Raw genomic sequence first — 18,139 nt, forward strand, 5'->3', positions numbered from 1 at the left:
GCTTCTGGGTCCTGAGCCTGAGGTGGAGACACCCCCTCCTGTTCTCATTAAGGCCTCCAGGACCACCCTGTTTGCAGCTCCTCTCCTTCGAACTCTCCATGCACCTTCTCTGCTTGATGATTTCCCACAGCTCTTAGCACCACTCACATTCTCATATTTTACTAGGTTTTCTTATCTGTTGTCTACCTTCTCCCTCTAGACCAATGATGGCGAACCTTTTGAGCTCGGCGTGTCAGCATTTTGAAAAACCTAACTTAACTCTGGTGCCGTGTCACATATAGAAATTTTTTGATATTTGCAACCATAGTAAAACAAAGACTTACATTTTTGATATTTATTTTATATATTAAAATTCCATTTAACAAAGAAAAATCAACCAAAAAAATGAGTTTGCGTGTCACTTCTGACACGCGTGTCATAGGTTCGCCATCACTGCTATAGAAACTCTCAATCTAGTCATTTATCAGCTTTATAAAAGTACATTAATTTAGCAAACATGTAGTGGTCAACTATGTAAATATGTAATCTTTCAGTGAACAGCACTTCTTTTTCAAATGGTTCACAACAAATACCTTCTCAGTGTCTACCAATGAGCCTTTATTAACCAATTCTGGAATCTAGTTTCAAATTGTTTTTATAGAAATATCCCTTTTCTCCTTTGTAGAAATCACAACAAAAATATCTGCAAATTTTCTCTCGTATCTCTGGATTATAGCCATTCCTCAAAGAAGATCACTGAAAGTTTTCAATTTCACCTTTACATTTTGTCAGAATTTAATTCATTTGACTTAGTGATCAAGACTTTTTTTTAGAGACTTTTACTTCTAACCACTGCATGTACCAATATGTGCTAATGACTTGGATTAATCACGTATAGTTAAGCCAAAATAGTATCTTTATTATGTATGACCAGGGAGTTTTGGTAATAACAAAGTCAAGTCATCTCTTCCAAAAACAAAAATAAGAATAAAAAAATAATTTGAGAGACTGAATTATTAATACTTGTACAGAGAACCATGATATGGGCCCTCCCTTACCGCCCCCCCCCCCAAAAAAAAGATTCTATTTCTATGGAAAGCAACCTCACAGGGTGATCTGATTATAAATTCCTAACTGAGCAGGTCATGGTGGGTAGTCATGCCCCAGGCATATAGCTTCTTTAGTGAAAGGTTTATCTTCGCCTCAAACAAGCCTGGCCATTGATTCTTTGCATCCAGACCAACACACTTTTGAAAAAAAGGTAACTACCCTCAAGAAAGCATGACATCTTGTTAACTCTCTTGTAATCCAATTCCCACCTTGGTTTTTTCCACCTTCGTATAATCTTTCTTACTTTTCCTTCTGAATCTCAAGTGCTTAAAAAAATAATTTTAAAAAACTGCAAAACTGTTATTTTGCTGAGCATTTGCGATCTTGCTCTGTGGCATATGTCATTAGTTTGGCTCAAATAAGCTCTTACAAAAATACTCTACAGGCTTGGACATTTCCTACATTGACAGTGTCACAAAAAATCAGTGTAAAGAGAGAGCAAGTGGTCATATTGCTAAAGAGAAAAGTCAGTGAGAAAACAAGATGTCGCAAATGTTTCTTCAGCAGAACCTTGGCAGGTCATTGGAGAGATGGTTCAAACTATTGGCAAATGTCTCCCATCAGAGGATATGGACCTTTATACCCAACAGCATTCAATAGTAGGACCTTCCAACTAATGTTCCTAACATAGTCTGTAATCACAAAGAAAACTACAAATACAGTACAACTTTTGTGGGTTATCCTTCATGAGAGACTGCAATGACCAGCAAATGTGAGCCTTTTTGTACACTTGGCAGTTATAGGTTTGAATGTAAAGTTATAAGCTGGCATTTGGTTCATTTATTATTTTCTTACAGCTTGGACAATTTGAGTTACTTACTCAAGATTCTTATGACCTCATGGTGTTTGGAAAACATTACCTTTAAACTTTAGGATTAGATACAGAACTGTCTTGCCATCAAAAACATTGCTATAGGACAACCTCTTTGAGTAATCCTAAAGCCCTTATTCTGTGGCATGCCCAGTAATTAGTCATCAGTAGAATTCAAGAGATCTGGTAGAAGATAGACTTTGGTTCATATCTTGGATTTGCAAACTTCCTAGTTCTTTGAACTAGATATTTTACCTAACTGTAACACAATTTTGTCATTTATAAGTATGTAACGTAAGTAGTTCCTATCTGATGTATTTTTGGAGGGAGTTCAATGAAAGAATGTAAACTTTGTGACACATGTCAAGCATTAAATAATGTTAACATATTACAAGATCCACAGCTCTCCCTGTGGCTTGCTAATATGTTTTCAAACATATCTGATTTCTCATGTAGTTTAATATAAGAAAAACTAAACAAATATTTTTTATCATAATCCCTCTACAAACACACATACAAATATATTTATGCATAAATGCCAATTTTATTTTTATAGCAAAACATGACATATTCAAATGAATGAAAACATCTTTGTTCATATAAGTCTAAGTTAGAGATTTCAGCCCAGAGAAAAATTATCTTTATTTGTATATCTCTAATAAAATTCAAAAATTAAGGTATCTTATGAATTCATTTGACCAACATGTGAGCCTGTTAGATTTAAATGAACATGCTCCAATTCATTCAAAATAAGCAAGGTCACATTAAGGAAAATATCCTCACTTCATATAATCCAAACAGAGTTAGAAACGTTTTTTTGTTTTTGTTTTTGTTTTTGTTTTTTACCTGGGGGATGAATATATGATACTCAATATATGGGAAAGTTTAAGAAATAACTTTGTCAATTTTGTATCTATACACATTTAAACTGTAAACATTTCTAAGCCTCTCATTATATAAAGCTCAGTGTTTCTTCTTAAACTTCAAAATATATAAATTCTTTCAGAGAAAATTTAAGACTTTAGTTAGCAATCTGATTTTTCCCAAGTTTCATAAAATTTTGATGTTTAAAAATGTATACTAGAGTTTACTCAGATTTTGCATATATTATGCTATCCTAAAAACAATGTCAAATCACAAACAATACATTTAACTGACAGTTCATTTTATTTTTCCATATAAGAATAAATTACATTTGCATGAAAGGTTTCCTACAAGATCCACAGCTCTCCCTGTGGCTTGCTAATATGTTTTCAAATGGCATTGCACCTGTTTTTATACAAACATCTTTGATGCCTAGAGTATCCAATGTGTCAGGGCATTCTCAGAGAAATAGCGCATGACAAATAGCTTAAATGGATGTAATGAGATATGCTCCATGACTGGGCACCCAACACAGTAACCAGATAGTTCTCAGATGAGACATGCCTCTGCATGATCAATGTGCCTTCCAAACTTGGCCAATCTGATGGGCCCTTTGGCCATCTGGATTATCGCTTGGATTTCTCACACACCTCAGTGAGTACTTGTCTATTTCATCTCCTGATCCTGTTCACACTTTGAGGAAAAGTTCAAACATCTGACTCTAAGATTCTCAATTTTCCCTCATGCATGCCTGAATGAGTAGGCTAAGTCATGAATTCCAAAAATCTTTTTTGATTATTGGTTTAATATGAATTCATTTTTTTCACAAACATTTCACAATTTTGTGTTTTCATGCACCTTCAAATTACATTAGTTAACTTTTTTTTTAACTACAATTGTATTCCAGAGTGATATTTGTTGTTGAAATTTCCATTTGTAGCAATCCCAGAAGCACCATTAAGAGAAATTCATGAACATAATTAAGGAAAAAAATCCTTTTGAATGCTGACAGTTTTATGGCCATTAGGTTTGGCATGGCTTATTCAATAGGATAGTTATTCTTTTCAATTAATAAATCGATTCAGAAAACTTTTTGGTTAAGTGTTTTTAGTGCAGCTGATATTCTCTCTCTAGTATAAAGAAGTGACTCTAGACCTCATAGACCAGATGGACTGAAGCAGAAACCTCACTCTCAAGTGGAAGCGAATGAGTAAGTGTAGTTCTGGACTGTGGCATCACTGGGTACAGTTGATCTGCTTTGGCTGGTACTCAGCTTAAATGTTTCTTCCTCCGGGAGGTTGTCTCTGAACTTCCCAAGCCCAATTAGCATCTTTATTATATTTTGCCTATGTCATTTTTATTTGTAGCACCTCTTATATCACCTCAAATACATGTAGCTTTCCCTTTTTTTTTAGGATCAGAGCCCTTAGACTTAAAGGGATGTGGGTTTTATATCTGTATCTTCAATATCTTATATATCTGGCACATAGTACAATAAATGTATGCTGGTTAAATAATAATAATATTCTTGAAGCATATGACTTGGAGTTCCCTGCTATAAAAAAGAATTTGTACAAAGCATTCAGGTTTTGAGTCTGATCAACGAGGGTGCGCATAGATATGGCTCCGGGTAACAAAGACTTGGAAAGAAGGCACCTGTGTTTCTGATTATCATTTTGTGACCCATGTTCCAACCTAAGGAAAGATGAAACTAACATCGCCATGGAAAGAATGATAAAGTTGAGAGCAAAGGTGTTCAGAACTCATTAAAGCAGAACTGGCACTGATTATTTCCCGGCACCACAATATACCTCCGTGATTTATGCTATACCGACATCTCTGCTTCCCAACTGAATTGATACCTAGAGATGCCTTGTTACTGGGATGATGTCACCCTCAATGGAACAACTTTTATTTATGTGAATTCTAAAATCTCAAGTTAAGTATGAAAATATTTGTTTTCAAAGCAACAAGAATAATTTTACATATTCAGTTATAGCAACCTGTGAGGGTAAATAGTGTCTAGAACTAGTGAGATCAGCAAAAACAGTTTATTTACTATCCTGTTCAACATTACAAACAATCCTTCATTAGTCGCCACTATCTACATGCATATGTCCTCCCTTCAACTCCGACTTGCTGCCCATCCGCTTTCCTCCATGGCAATCTCTACTGCTGGAGTCAATATTCACACACAGGGAACCCATCGCCTATAAGGCTTTACAGCAAGATTCACTATGTTCTTAGTCTTGAGTTGCATATGGATGATCTACACAATATTTTTTTGTATTTTTTACCAACTGGTTAGTCCACTATTTTAAATTTTTAATAGGCCTCTTAATACATATCTTGGTTCTTTAGCAAATTATTATGCTATAAGGTGCCAGTGTCCTCGGGACTAGAGGTCCTAAGGAAAAGTTAATTATCACTTTCAGCAGTGATAATTAACATTGGTGTAGCAATTTCTGTTTACTATAACCTTGGCCACCCACTTGTGGGATCTGAAGCTACCCATCCCAACCCACCACGCATGAGCTATCTCCTGCATCTGCAGTCCCTGTGCAACATAAACTGAATTGAAGCCTCTATCCTCAAAGCCACACCACAGTCCACTGGGGCAAATTTCCCTATCCATTATGGCCGGTACCCATCATCCTCAAAGTGATTGTTGATGCTGGAACCTCTGTTGCTGCTCATCCTTACCATCATCAGTAAATGAGAAAAGTATCAACCAACCACGTGTCCTTCTCAACATACTGGTATACTCTACTGCTTGATCATGACCATAAATTTCTGTACTTCCTAGCCCATATGGCTACAACTTCCTTTCCATGTCAACAACTTCTTTGATTACTCCCATGATGACTACTCATTGAGATAAAATACCCTTTCTTCACTTCTTTCCACAACCACCTTACATTCCAGAAAGCTTCATTTGAATATTATCCTCAATTTCATTGTCCTTAGGAGTTTTCATCACCTCAATTTAAAAAATTCAAACCTGCAGGAGTTAAGCTGTGTTGTCTGCTTTTTCTATAATCTAATACTGAGGTAATAGAGCATTAATAAATAATATCACACAACAGAGAGACTCAATTCCAATTTAAATATGCAATCACTAATCACTAATTAACCCTAAAACTTCCAGCAATACAACTACTAAATTGACATCTCCCATATATAACAAAGGCAACCAGAACTCAACATTTCCTAACTTAATCTAGGAAATATTTCTCATAAATTTGTTCCTTTCCCAGTATTGTTTTTCAGTAGATGGGTCCACATTTTATCTAAGTATGAAAACTATAAACCTTGCAGTCATCCTAGGTATTTTCTTTTTCTAACCTGCAACCTCAATTTGTCTCAACTAATTGTTGATATCATGTTTTAAATATCTATCATTTCTATACTATATCTTGCGTGCCATTGATATTAAGAAACTTGCAATTTTATAGTTATCAGTATTATTACCTGATTATCATCTGTAAGTTTACTAGACTATAAGTCCCATTGAACTAGGATTTTTGAGTCCATTTTTACTCATTATTTTATCTCTAGCATTTTGCAGTTTTTCTTTACTTACAATGATCACTAGATAAATATTTTCTGAATAAATAGGTGAACGAATAAATCAATACAAGTAAATGTATGTATCACAATAAACATATTATGTATGAAGTAAGTATCCATATCCTTACCATGTAAGAGAAAATCGGAAGCTTAACAAACATCAATTAAGCAGAGAATTATGAGTTTGGAAGTAAACTTAGGTCTTCTCCATTTAACTAACTTCAGCTCTTAAGGATCTTTCCATTTTAGCACCATGATGCATATCAACCTCATGCAAAACCTTTTTTTCCATTGTATTTTTAATTTAGACTCAGAAAAGTGTGACCCATTCTTAATGTAATTATCTGTGGATATAGAGAATAATTCCCGTGGAAGGCATTCTAATGCTTTTAAAAACACACCATTCAATGCAAGTACCTTCAAAAGAACTATTTTAATTTTGTAAAATGAAAAGTTTCTATAGTCCATACTCACAATTAAGATTGGTACCAAAATGTTTCCAAAGCAATCATCATGTGAAAGGAAAAGGAATTAGAGCAGAAAATAACAAAAGTGACATTTTTAAACCATCACAGTTATTCTCTATCTTTTATTGAGTGTTTGCCATCTTGTAAACATTGCACTAAGCAATTTATACATGCAGTAAAAGAGGAACGATTATTATCCCTATTTTACGGATAAGAAAATTAAGAATTAGAGCAAACAATCAAAGCCAGGAGCCAAATCTAACTTCTGTAGTATTCCAGAACTGCACTTAACATTAAATTGACTTCCCAATAAGTAGTTAAGCCTTTCATTTTGAGCCATTACTTAGTGAAAAACAGACAAAAACATTTTTTTCTACTAATAGCATCTGATAATGAAACATTTCAAGTATAATTAGATGGAAAAGGAGAACAAAAACATTTCAAACTTCACATTTTCCCAGATTTTTAAGAAGCAAATGTTTATTCTTACCCATGAATTCAATCCCCAAGTGGTCTGCTACACAGAAGTCAGCATGTAAGAAAGGGGAACAGAAAAAGAAATGATGATTAGAAAAAATTCCACATGGAAATCAATGTGTATCAGACTCCCATTTTAAGGGGAAAAAATGCGTCTCAATTTTAAGTGCATATTTTTTGGGGAAAGATAATTTACAATTGCTCACAATAAGGGGTGCTCTGAAGATGATTTGTATTTCCCCAAAGCCTGAAACTTTAGTTGGAATAATATTGCATCTGTTACCAAGTATGCGAAGTATAAAGTTAGGCTTCAAGAAAGAAAGAAATGTTCACACACAAAATATCTGGTACTAAATTCATTTTTAGAAATCATGGTATTTTATGTAAAACTTGAGGCCCGGTGCACGAAAATTCATGCACTTGGGGGGGTCCCTCAGCCCAACCTGCACCCTCTCACAGTCGGACATCCTTAGCACTGCCAAGGAGGCAGGAGAGGCTCCTGCCACTGCCATTACGCTCGCAACCTTCAGCTCTGCTTGTGGCTGAGTGGAGCTCCCCCTGTGGGAGTGCACTGACTATCACGGGGCAGCTCCTGCATTAAGCATCTGCCCCCTGGTGGTCAGTGTGCATCAAAGCAACCAGTCATCCTGGTAGTTCCACCATTAGAGTCAATTTGCATATTACCCTTTTATTATTAGAATGACTACTTGTTTAACGTATACTTATTGTACTCTCTGCTATAAGTAGAGAACTTTTATATGATTGGCTGATCACCTTCACAAAAAATCAATAATGTTGTATTTTTTCCTGTTATTTGTTAGATGAGAAAACTGCACTTCAGCAAGATTAAAAATCTTACATTGGCCCCAAAAGATGAGGTAGATCTAGGGCACAAATCCAGTCGATCTGACCCCCAAGCCCTCTGACTGTTAAGCTCTGCCACTTCCTACCAAAAATGAATGACTATGTACCATGTACATGTGGGCTACCCATTGTTTTACCAGCTAATGTCTGCCTGTGATCAGCAGAGTGATAAACTGAGCCCAGCTATGCCCAGGTGTTCGGCCTTAGACTTCTAATCATCTAGCTCAGCGGTTCTCAACCTGTGGGTCGCGACCCCTTTGGGTCGCCTAAGACCATCGGAATACACATATATAATTACATATTGTTTTTGTGATTAATCACTATGCTTTAATTATGTTCAATTTAAAACAATGAAATTGGGGGTCACCACAACATGAGGAACTGTATTAAAGGGTTGCGGCATTAGGAAGGTTGAGAACCACTGATCTAGATGGTGCCTCATTTAGTCATTCAATTATTCACTCATTCACATTATTATTATTATTATTATTATTATTATTTGTCTCCTTAGTCTACTATGCCATGGCTTTGATTCCTTTCACTTCTCTCTCCATCTCTGGCCACTCTCCAGGTGTCTGTCCCCCTCTGGGCCTCAGTCCCTCTCTCAGTCTTCCTCCACCCACCTCTGTTCCTTCCTCCAGGTGTGTCACTTCTCTGTCTCACCCTCTCATTCCCCGTATCTCCCCGCAGACTGCTGCCAGCTCCCTTCCAGGCCTGGAATTCTCATCTGCTGAGAAGTCTCCTCCCCAAGGACATCCTCATCTCATTTACCTCTCCCACCACCACCACCACCTCCGTCACCTTGCAGCTGCTGCCTTGGCCTCAGTTTCCCCGGACTCCCTCCTGTCTCAGTAAAGATTGGAGGCTCTTCTCACGGCACAGCCTGGTTACCCTTCCACTCCTTCACTTTTTAAATTCATTTCATTAATGATGATTTCTGTTGCAGCAATAGGTTACATAAATGAGAATAAATGAAAAAAGTATGGCTACAATTGTATTTGTTTCTAAGACTGATTACTGAGCTCCTTTTTATGAATTCTTTATTTAGCATAGCAGTTTTCCTTTTTAGAAAATTTGTATTTAGTTATCTTGAATAATTCAGTGTGTTTCCTATTTGTAAATAATTCATTTTTAATTTAATTGTGGTAAAATATATATATATATATATATATATATATAGAGAGAGAGAGAGAGAGAGAGAGAGAGAGAGACTAAAAATTGTCATCTTAACCATTTTAAGTGTACAGTTCAGAGTCATTAACTGCATTCACAATGTGGGCAAACATCACCACTATATTTCCAAAACTATTCTATCACCCCAAAGAGAAACTGTACCCACTGAGCAATAATTTTGTATTTTCCCCTTTCTGTAGCCTCTGGTAATTTCTAATCTACTACTCTCTGTCTCTACAAATTTGCCGGCATGTAATGATTTTTTCATTGATTAGTACCTATTTTAATTGATAATGACTCATACAAAAAAGATGGTAATAGAATTTTTAAAAAGTAGATATATTACTTTCTTTACATGCCTTTTATTTTGGCTGCTTAATATATACTGATAGATATTTAGCACACTTTCATGAAAAGACAAGATTTTTGTTCTCCAGTAATTCAGAAATCAGTGGGAGCTCACAGAGAAAAGACTTTGGTAGTTGTTAGTAACAGTGCTATAGTGGAAAACCAAAAAATGTATATTAGATGGAGGGGCCTAAAGTGCTCTGTGAAAGAATGGAGATTATAGAAAAGTTGGCAAGCTTATGTTTCAGTTCTAATGTGAATAAGAATCTTCATTCTTTTTAAAAATATTTTAAATTGATTTTTAGAGAGAGAGGATGGGAGAAGGAGAGATCGAGAAATATGAATGTGAGATGTGAGAGGGGAACATTAATCAGCTGCCTCCTGCACATTACCTCCTCAGAGGATTAAGCCACAATCCTGGGCATGTGCCCTGACCAGGAATTGAACTGGCAACTTTTCAGTGCCTGGGACCATGCTCAACAAACTGAGCCACCCAGCCAGGGCAGAAGCTTCATTCTTAATTTTTTGAGGAGCCTCCATACTGTTTTCTACAGTGGCTGCACAAGTTTACATTCCCATCAGCATGAATAAATAAGGGCTCCTTTTTCTCCACAACCTCCCCAACACTTGTTATTACTGGTATTGTTGATAATAGCTATTCTAACAGGTGTGAGGTGATATCTCATTGTAGTTTTGATTTGCATTTCCCTAATCATTAGTATAGTTAAGCATCTTTTCATGTATCTGTTGGCTATTTGTATATCTTCCTAAAATAGGTATTTGTTCAGGCTCTCTGCCCATTTTTCTTATTGGATTGTTTGTTTAGTGTTGAGTTTATATATTTTGTATATAAACTTTATATATTTTGTATATTAATCCCTTGCTCAAAGCTGTTGTTGCAAATATCTCCAATTCAATTGGTTGCCTTTTTGTTTTGTTGGCAGTTTCTTTTGCTGTGCAGAAGCATTTTGGTTAGATATAGTCCCATTCATTTATTTTTGCCTTTATTTTCCTTGCCTGTGAGAAGATAAAACTATCTCTAAGACCAAGGACCATAAACTTAGTACCTATGTTTTCTCCTATGTAACTTCCTGTTTCAGCTCTTATATTTAGACTAGAGGCCCAGTGCATGAAATTCGTGCAAGGGATGGGGGGTGTCCTTCAGCCTGGCCTACACCCTCTTGTAATCTGGGACCCCTCGGGGGATGTCTGACTGCTGGTTTAGGCCCGATCCTGCAGGGAAGGCCCAATCTCGAAGGAATCCTTGTGGGATCAGGCCTAAACTGACAGTCAGACATCCCTTTCGCAATCTGGGATTGCTGCCTCCTAACTGCCTGCCTGTCTGACTGTCCCTAACTGCTTGCCTGCCTGCCTGATTGCTCCTAACTACTCGCCTGCCTACCTGATCACCCCTAACTGCCTCTGCCTTGGCCCCTGCCACCATGGCTTCGCCCGGAAGGATGTCCAGAATGATGTTTAGAAGGTCTTTTGGCTGTCCAATCTAATTAGCATATTATGCTTTTATCATTATAGATCTTTGATCCATTTTGAATTAAATTTTGTATAAGGGGCAAATAGTAACCTAGTTTCATTCTTTTGCATGTAGCTTTGCAATTTCCCCAGCACCATTTATTGAAGAGGCTTTCTTTTCTCCATTGTATATTTTTTACTTCTTTGTCAAAAATCATTTGCCCATATACATGTGGTTTTATTTCTGGGATCTCAATTCTGTTCCATTGTTTTGTGTCTGTTTTCTGTCAATACTATGTTGTTTTTATTATTGTAGCTCTGTCATATAATTTGAAGTCAGGAGTGTGATACCTTCAAATTCGTTCTTTTTTCTCAGGATTGCTTTGGCTATTCTGGGTTTGTGATTCCATACCAATTTGATGATATCATTTTTTAAAATTTATTTTTATTGATTATAAAGAGAGAGAAAGGAAGAGATAGAGAGAGACCCCACTGTTTGTTTGCTTTTGTTTCACTTATTTATGCATTCATTAGTTGATTCCTGTATGTGCCCAGACTGGATCAAAACCACAACCTCAACATATCAGGATGACTGGATCAAAACCACAACCTCAACATATCAGGATGACACTCTAATCAACTGAGCTACCCAGTCAGGGCCAACTCTCATGATATTTTGTTCTATTTCTTTAAAAATGAAAGGCAGTGAAGGGATTAAGCAGAAACACACACACACACACACACACACACATTTTTTAAATTCAATAAAAACAGCAAGATAAGAAGGACACAAACAGATACTTATATACCACAGCAGCATTAATTATAATAGTCAATAAGTGGAGACAACACATATGTCCATCAACTTATGGAAGGAGAAACAAAATGTGATATTATCCATATAATGGAAAGTTATTTGGCATAAAAATGTATGACATACTGATATTTGCTACATGCATGAACTTTGAAAGCATCATACTAAAAAGCTAGATGCATAAAAGGACACATGTGGTATAATTCCATTTATATTAAATGTCCAGAAGAAGCAAATTTATAGACAAGGAAAGCAGATTAATGGTTGCCAGCAGGGCGCAGGGGTGGCGGAAGGGACAAATGGAAAGGGACTGCTCAGTGGGGCAGGGTTTCTTTTTGGAGTGATGAAAGTGTTCTGGAATTAGATAATGATGATGGTTGCACAACAATGTGTGTATACTAAAGCCCTGAACTATGTCCTTTCAAATGATTATAATGGTGAATTTTATGTTATGTGAATTTTTGCCTCAATAAAAAATATTAATTTGAATACAAAAAAGTTGACATTGGAATTTTAATGGGGATTGCACTAAACCTGCATATTGCTTTGGGTAATATGGCCATCTTAATATGTTTATCCTTCCAACCCATAAACATGGAATATCTTTCACATCTGTGTAATAGGAGATATGGAGAATCAAGCTCTGCGAGTCTGGAGATTGCACTAAGAAGTGGGTGGGATGTTTGATGAATTTGAAGGCAACCTCAATATTTTAAGATCGAAGAAATCAGATTTTGAAAATTATTCAAATACTTAAAGGTATATGTAGAATTCTTAAGGAAAAAGAAATCTATCTTCTTTTAACATAGTAGAAAAGTTACATCTAGTCAATATAGTTATAACGCTCAGAAATACTATCAAGCAAGGTGGCATTTGTATCCTTGGGTTTTAAAGGGATGTTCTTAATTTTTATAACGACATTTGTGACACCAGTGAAACATACAAATAAAATGTTAGGTCTCAATTGAAATCTCTCTGTCTTTCTCTCATGTGCACACACACACAGACATTTCCATTCTTTTCTCAAAACGCTAAACACAAATCTTTATCGCAGATTTTAAGATACTAATAGACTTTGTTTCATATAAAAGGATCAATAAAAATCCATGAAGAGCACAACAGAAAAGCAATTAATTTTGTCAACTGAGTTACATAGGACCTAAGCCACAGTATTTCTCATAACTCTTAATTACCGATATCTTAAAGCAAACAGTTTTCCTGGAGCTATTCCAGGGTGCCTGAGAAAACAAGAGGTGTATGGTGAGAATTAATCAACCAATCATCCATTTATTCATTCCTCAACAAACCATCCGCCAAGAACTGCACAGATACTGGGGTGGAAGAGAAGGTACAGGACTTAAGCAAAAACATTTGATTTTCCTTACGGTGCATAGTAGGGTGTATTATTTCCACGTCTTTAATGGTTTGATTAACTTTTATATGTAAAAGTTATAGTTGTTAAGAATATTCACACTCTTTTTATATAATAATGGCTACTATTTACTGAGCACTTACTATGTGCCAGGAACTGATTTAAATATTATCTTGCAGAAACTTATGAGAATAAGATTGTCATCATTCTCATTTTATAGATGAGGAATAGAGGCAGAGAGAATTCAAGAAATTTCCCTGAATTTGGGAAACGTGGAGGAAACCACATTGCTGGTAAGTGGTAGAAACACAATTGAACCTAAGCAGCTTGAACTTTAGCCACTTTTTATACTCAGGGCATACATTGGCCCTCCCTATGAAGGAAACCTAGTTTTTACAAAATTATTAGGTAATCAGATGCCCAGAGAAGAGTTATTTAATCCACTAAGAGAACAAATTGTTTTCAGGCACTGTATGAGCACCACTTATTGTCCCGTTTACCTTACATTTTGTTGTTGTTGTTGTTAATTCTAACCCAAGGATATTTTTCCATTGATTTTTAAAAATATATTTACTGATTTCAGAGAGGAAGAAAGAGGGAGAAAGAGAGAGAAAAATCAATGGTGAGAGAATATCATTGATCGGCTGCCTCCTGCATGCCTCCTACCCACAACACTTGCATATGCCTTTGACCGTAATCGAATCTAGGACCCTTCAGTTGGCAGGCGGACTTTCTATCCACGGGTCCAGGGCTCTATTGATTTTTAGAGAGAGTGAAAGGGAGTGGGAAAGATGGAAAGAAAGAAACAGCAATGTGAGATACATCAATTGGTTGCCTCCTGCACATACCCTGATTGGGGCTGGGGATGGAGCCTACAACAAAGGTATGTGCCTTTGACTGGAATGGAACCTGAGACCCTCCAGTCCATGGGCTGACACTCTAACCACTGAGCAAAACCAGCTAGGACACACCTTAGGTAGAGGAGGGTTCCCTCTCTCCAAGGAACCAAATTGGCAATTCATTAATATTTCTTCATTGATTATTAGTAAGATTTCTTTATACTAAGGTTGGCCTATTTGAAGTTGTTTGCTTGTATGTGTACCAAGGGATATACAGAGTTCGGTCTGAATGTTTGCCAAACTCTGAAACAAAGGATCTTAAAATTGGCAATATATTTAACAAATGCCAGCAACTCTGCTGCATACCTTAAACATTCACAAGATTTGTGGTCTAGGTTGGTGACCTCGGTTTTATGTTTTTTACTTAGTATTCTGTAAAGACAAAAACTCTTGGAAATTCAAGGCCCACACGTTTCCAAAGAGTCCTGACTCATGTGCGAGCAATTCAAAGCCTCTTGTTCACAGGCTAGACAATCGGGAGTGACCAACAATTTTCTCAGGGTGCGGGAGGGATGGGCGCAGGGGAGGGAGCAGGGTAAAGACCAGTAACAAAAATAATACTTGATTTGATTCCAATCTTAGGGCGGGAGGAGACAGGTTGTGATCCAACCTATGACGAAAAACTCACTGCAATGAGGCATTGGGACAATGAGACATGAATGACATGAATGTCATTCCTATATTAAAAGTAGTGAACAAGGCAATTCTATCATAGAACAGTCCAAAATGTGGTATTTTAACCCTAGTTTCATGGAATATGGAAAAGCATGTTACATAAAATGTTATTCAGTGCTTGAGAAATTTAGAATACTGGCTTAAAGTTCAACAGGCTTCTCCACAGCAAGAGTCCCCAAAGGCCTTCATATGTGTGCCAAGCTCTCCTGGAAGGGGGTCAGTAGCTTTATTTCCCAGACTGATGTAAGCAACCACCTACGCATGAAGCCCCTGTGGGCCTAGTGATCTAAGGTACCCACTCTGGGAAATACATGCCAGATAAGGGTGGAGGAAACCAGCCACTCAACTATAAAATATCTCGGCTATAAATGGTTATCTTTATAACTGCAATGAAATCTGCCCCTCTGTAGATTCCACCAACAGATCCTTGTCAAGCGCTTTTCAATAATAACACTTTAGGAAGAGGTAGTCCGAAACTGAGAAGTCAAAATTGGAGTGACAATGATGATAAATTGATTCTTGAATGTTTGCTGACCCCTAACACCTGCGCTTTAGTATGCCCTAGTTCCGTGGTCAGCAAACTACAGCTCGCGAGCCACATGCGGCTCTTTGGTCCCTTGAGTGCGGCTCTTCCTAAGCCTTAGGAGTACCCTAATTAAGTTAATAACAACGTACCTACCTATATAGTTTAAGTTTAAAAAATTTGGCTCTCAAAAGAAATTTCAATCATTGCACTGTTGATATTTGGCTCTGTTGACTAATGAGTTTGCCGACCACTGCCCTAGTTTTTTCCTAGAATCCTTGTTAAGAGATGTAATTGTCTCAGACTTCAACAGTGGGTCTGTGCATTCTGCTTGCTCTCAGGTAAGATCATGGACAAAGTGGTCAGGTTCATATATCAAGACATTGTCATGTATGTCCAAGTTCATTATAACAAGCCAGGCAAACTAGGAAAGGCTTGGATACACTCTTAGATCTCTGAGTAGGAGAGGAACAAAGGCTGATGGGAGACCTGGATGTGATTGTTGAGGGAAACTTCATTCTGGAATAAATACATGGATCTATATGCAACCAAAACCCAAAGTTTGGCTACCTACCAAACTCGTGAGACAGGGGCTGGTGAAAAAGAAAAGAGGTTTATTCAAGTGCTGGTAACCTGAGGAAATAGGAGACTCTTGTAGCAAATTCCATTATAAGGAGAGAGAGGGAGAACGGAACAAAGAAATCAAGGGGAGGGGTGGAAAAATTCTCTACGTGCAGCCAGAACCAGTCCATTCTGATGGGGACCTAGAAACTGGTCAAGGTATGGTTTTGTGCGAATCATCCTGATTTTATGTCACCCTGGTTTAACAGTTGAAGGTCAGTAAATCTCCCAGAGCTGTGATGACTGAAGGTCAGAGTCTGTATCTTCTGAAGTTTGTTCCTAGGATTCTTATACAAATATGTTGTTTATTTCCAAGCTACATATTAGTCAGAGTCAGCATTTACAGAAACAGTGAATGCTATTTAAAGAATGGTGAGGTGGGCCCTAACTGGTTTTGCTCAGTGGATAGAGTGTCAGCCTGCGGACTCAAGGGTCATGGGTCTAGGACACGTGTCCAGGTTGTGGGCTCAATATCCAGTAGGGGGCGTGCAGGAGGCAGCCGTTCAATGATTCTCTCTCATCGATGTTTCTATCTCTCCCTCCCTTGCCTTCTTCTCCAGACCTGAATCTCTGAAGCCTTAGGCCCCACAATAGGGATGAAAGAAGAGCTATCAAGAGAGTGAGCTCACTCCTGAAGGGCAAGCAGTAAAGTCTCTCTCTAGGCACTGTGTTAGAGTCTATAGGATTATCCTACAAAGAGAGAAATATTAACAGGAATATTTTTCCAGCTATTAGTGCAAGAGTTACGATACGAATGCAAGTTAGATTCTAAATTCCAAGCTCCCTCCACTAAAATGCATTGCCTCATTGAATACATAATTTTATCACCACATATACATTTGATTTTAAAATTTATACATGTTACCAAGACTGGTGTGTCACAGTTGATTGCAGCATCCTCCCGTACACCAAAAAGTAGCAGGTTCAATCTATGGTCAAGGTGCATGCAGGAGGCAACTGATTGATGTTTCTCTCTCACATATCTCCCTCTCTCTAAAGTCATTTATATATGAATGACTGATATTCATGAATAAAATTTGGGAAGTGAAGAATTGATACATTTCTTACTACTTCCTAAAAGTAATTTCTGTTAATTTTTTGTTCTAGTTGTTTTTCTTCTTTACTCTGTATGTGTAAAATAAATTTAAAATAAATTTTACACAAAATCAACTTTCATCACATGCCTAAATCCAAGGACTCTCTGTCCATTTCAGCTCTATAGTCCCAATCCCCTTCTCTCCTCCATCACATCAGAACTGACAGTTTTTTTTCTACTGCTGATAGTAAGCCCTGACATCATTACTGTGGCCAGCCTCACACCAGACAGGTCATCAATCATGGAGAAGCAAAACCACTTTTCCAGAAAATCAAACAGTCCCATTCTCCTATCCATGGGCTTTGCTATAAAACCTAGCCTCTTTGTTTTTCTTCTCCAAAGCTCTGTCACTGGTTTCTGTAGAACAGGCCCACCTCTATTTTATATTCTTCTCTCATCCTGTAAATAAGAATATTCATTTACATCAAAGGAGAAGCAGGCAGCCTTGGAGACTGTGCCACAGGTCTGTGCAATGCAAACTCAGGATGAGCATTTTGCTTTGTAAAACGGAATATCAAAACAGGGTCACAGCAGAGGTTTAGGAGTGACTCTTGTTTAGGCTGCTCTTCAAAGATACCTCTTGCCTAAATAGCTTGTAGAGTTTTCCAATGAAAACATCTTGGAGCATTAGGCTCAACTGTGATTCCATGTTCACAATCATTGATTGAAAAACTAAATAAGAATTCCCAGTATATAAAAGAATCATTCATTCAAAAAATCCACTGCTTCTTCAGTTTTATAACTAACTAGAGGCCCAGTACACCTGTAGGGTCCCTCCTGGCCCACACCCTCTCGCAATCCAGGACCCCTTGGGGGATGTCGAATAGCCGTTTTTGGCCTGATCCCCATAGGCCTGATCCAGATAAGAGGGAGCCCGATCCCTGCAGGCCTATTTCAGATAGCGGGAGCCTGATCCTGTGCATTGAGCATCTGTCCCCTGGTGGTCAGTGCACGTCATAGTGACTAGGCAACCGGTTGTTCAGTCGCTTAGGCTTTTATACATATA

At 37.4% G+C, this 18,139-nt stretch overlaps 1 protein-coding gene across 1 annotated transcript in view; it reads right to left on the reverse strand.

Moving 5' to 3' along the window:
• Positions 1 to 18,139, reverse strand: part of NRG3 (neuregulin 3) — a 1,107,294-nt gene that overhangs the window by 115,393 nt on the left and 973,762 nt on the right. The window contains exon 4 of the mRNA XM_006755074.2: positions 7,292 to 7,318. Within this exon, the coding sequence (XP_006755137.2) occupies positions 7,292 to 7,318 (27 nt within the window). The remainder of the gene's footprint in view (positions 1 to 7,291; positions 7,319 to 18,139) is intronic.

Source organism: Myotis davidii, unplaced genomic scaffold (assembly GCF_000327345.1).
Source record: "Myotis davidii unplaced genomic scaffold, ASM32734v1 scaffold112, whole genome shotgun sequence".
NCBI lineage: Eukaryota > Metazoa > Chordata > Mammalia > Chiroptera > Vespertilionidae > Myotis > Myotis davidii.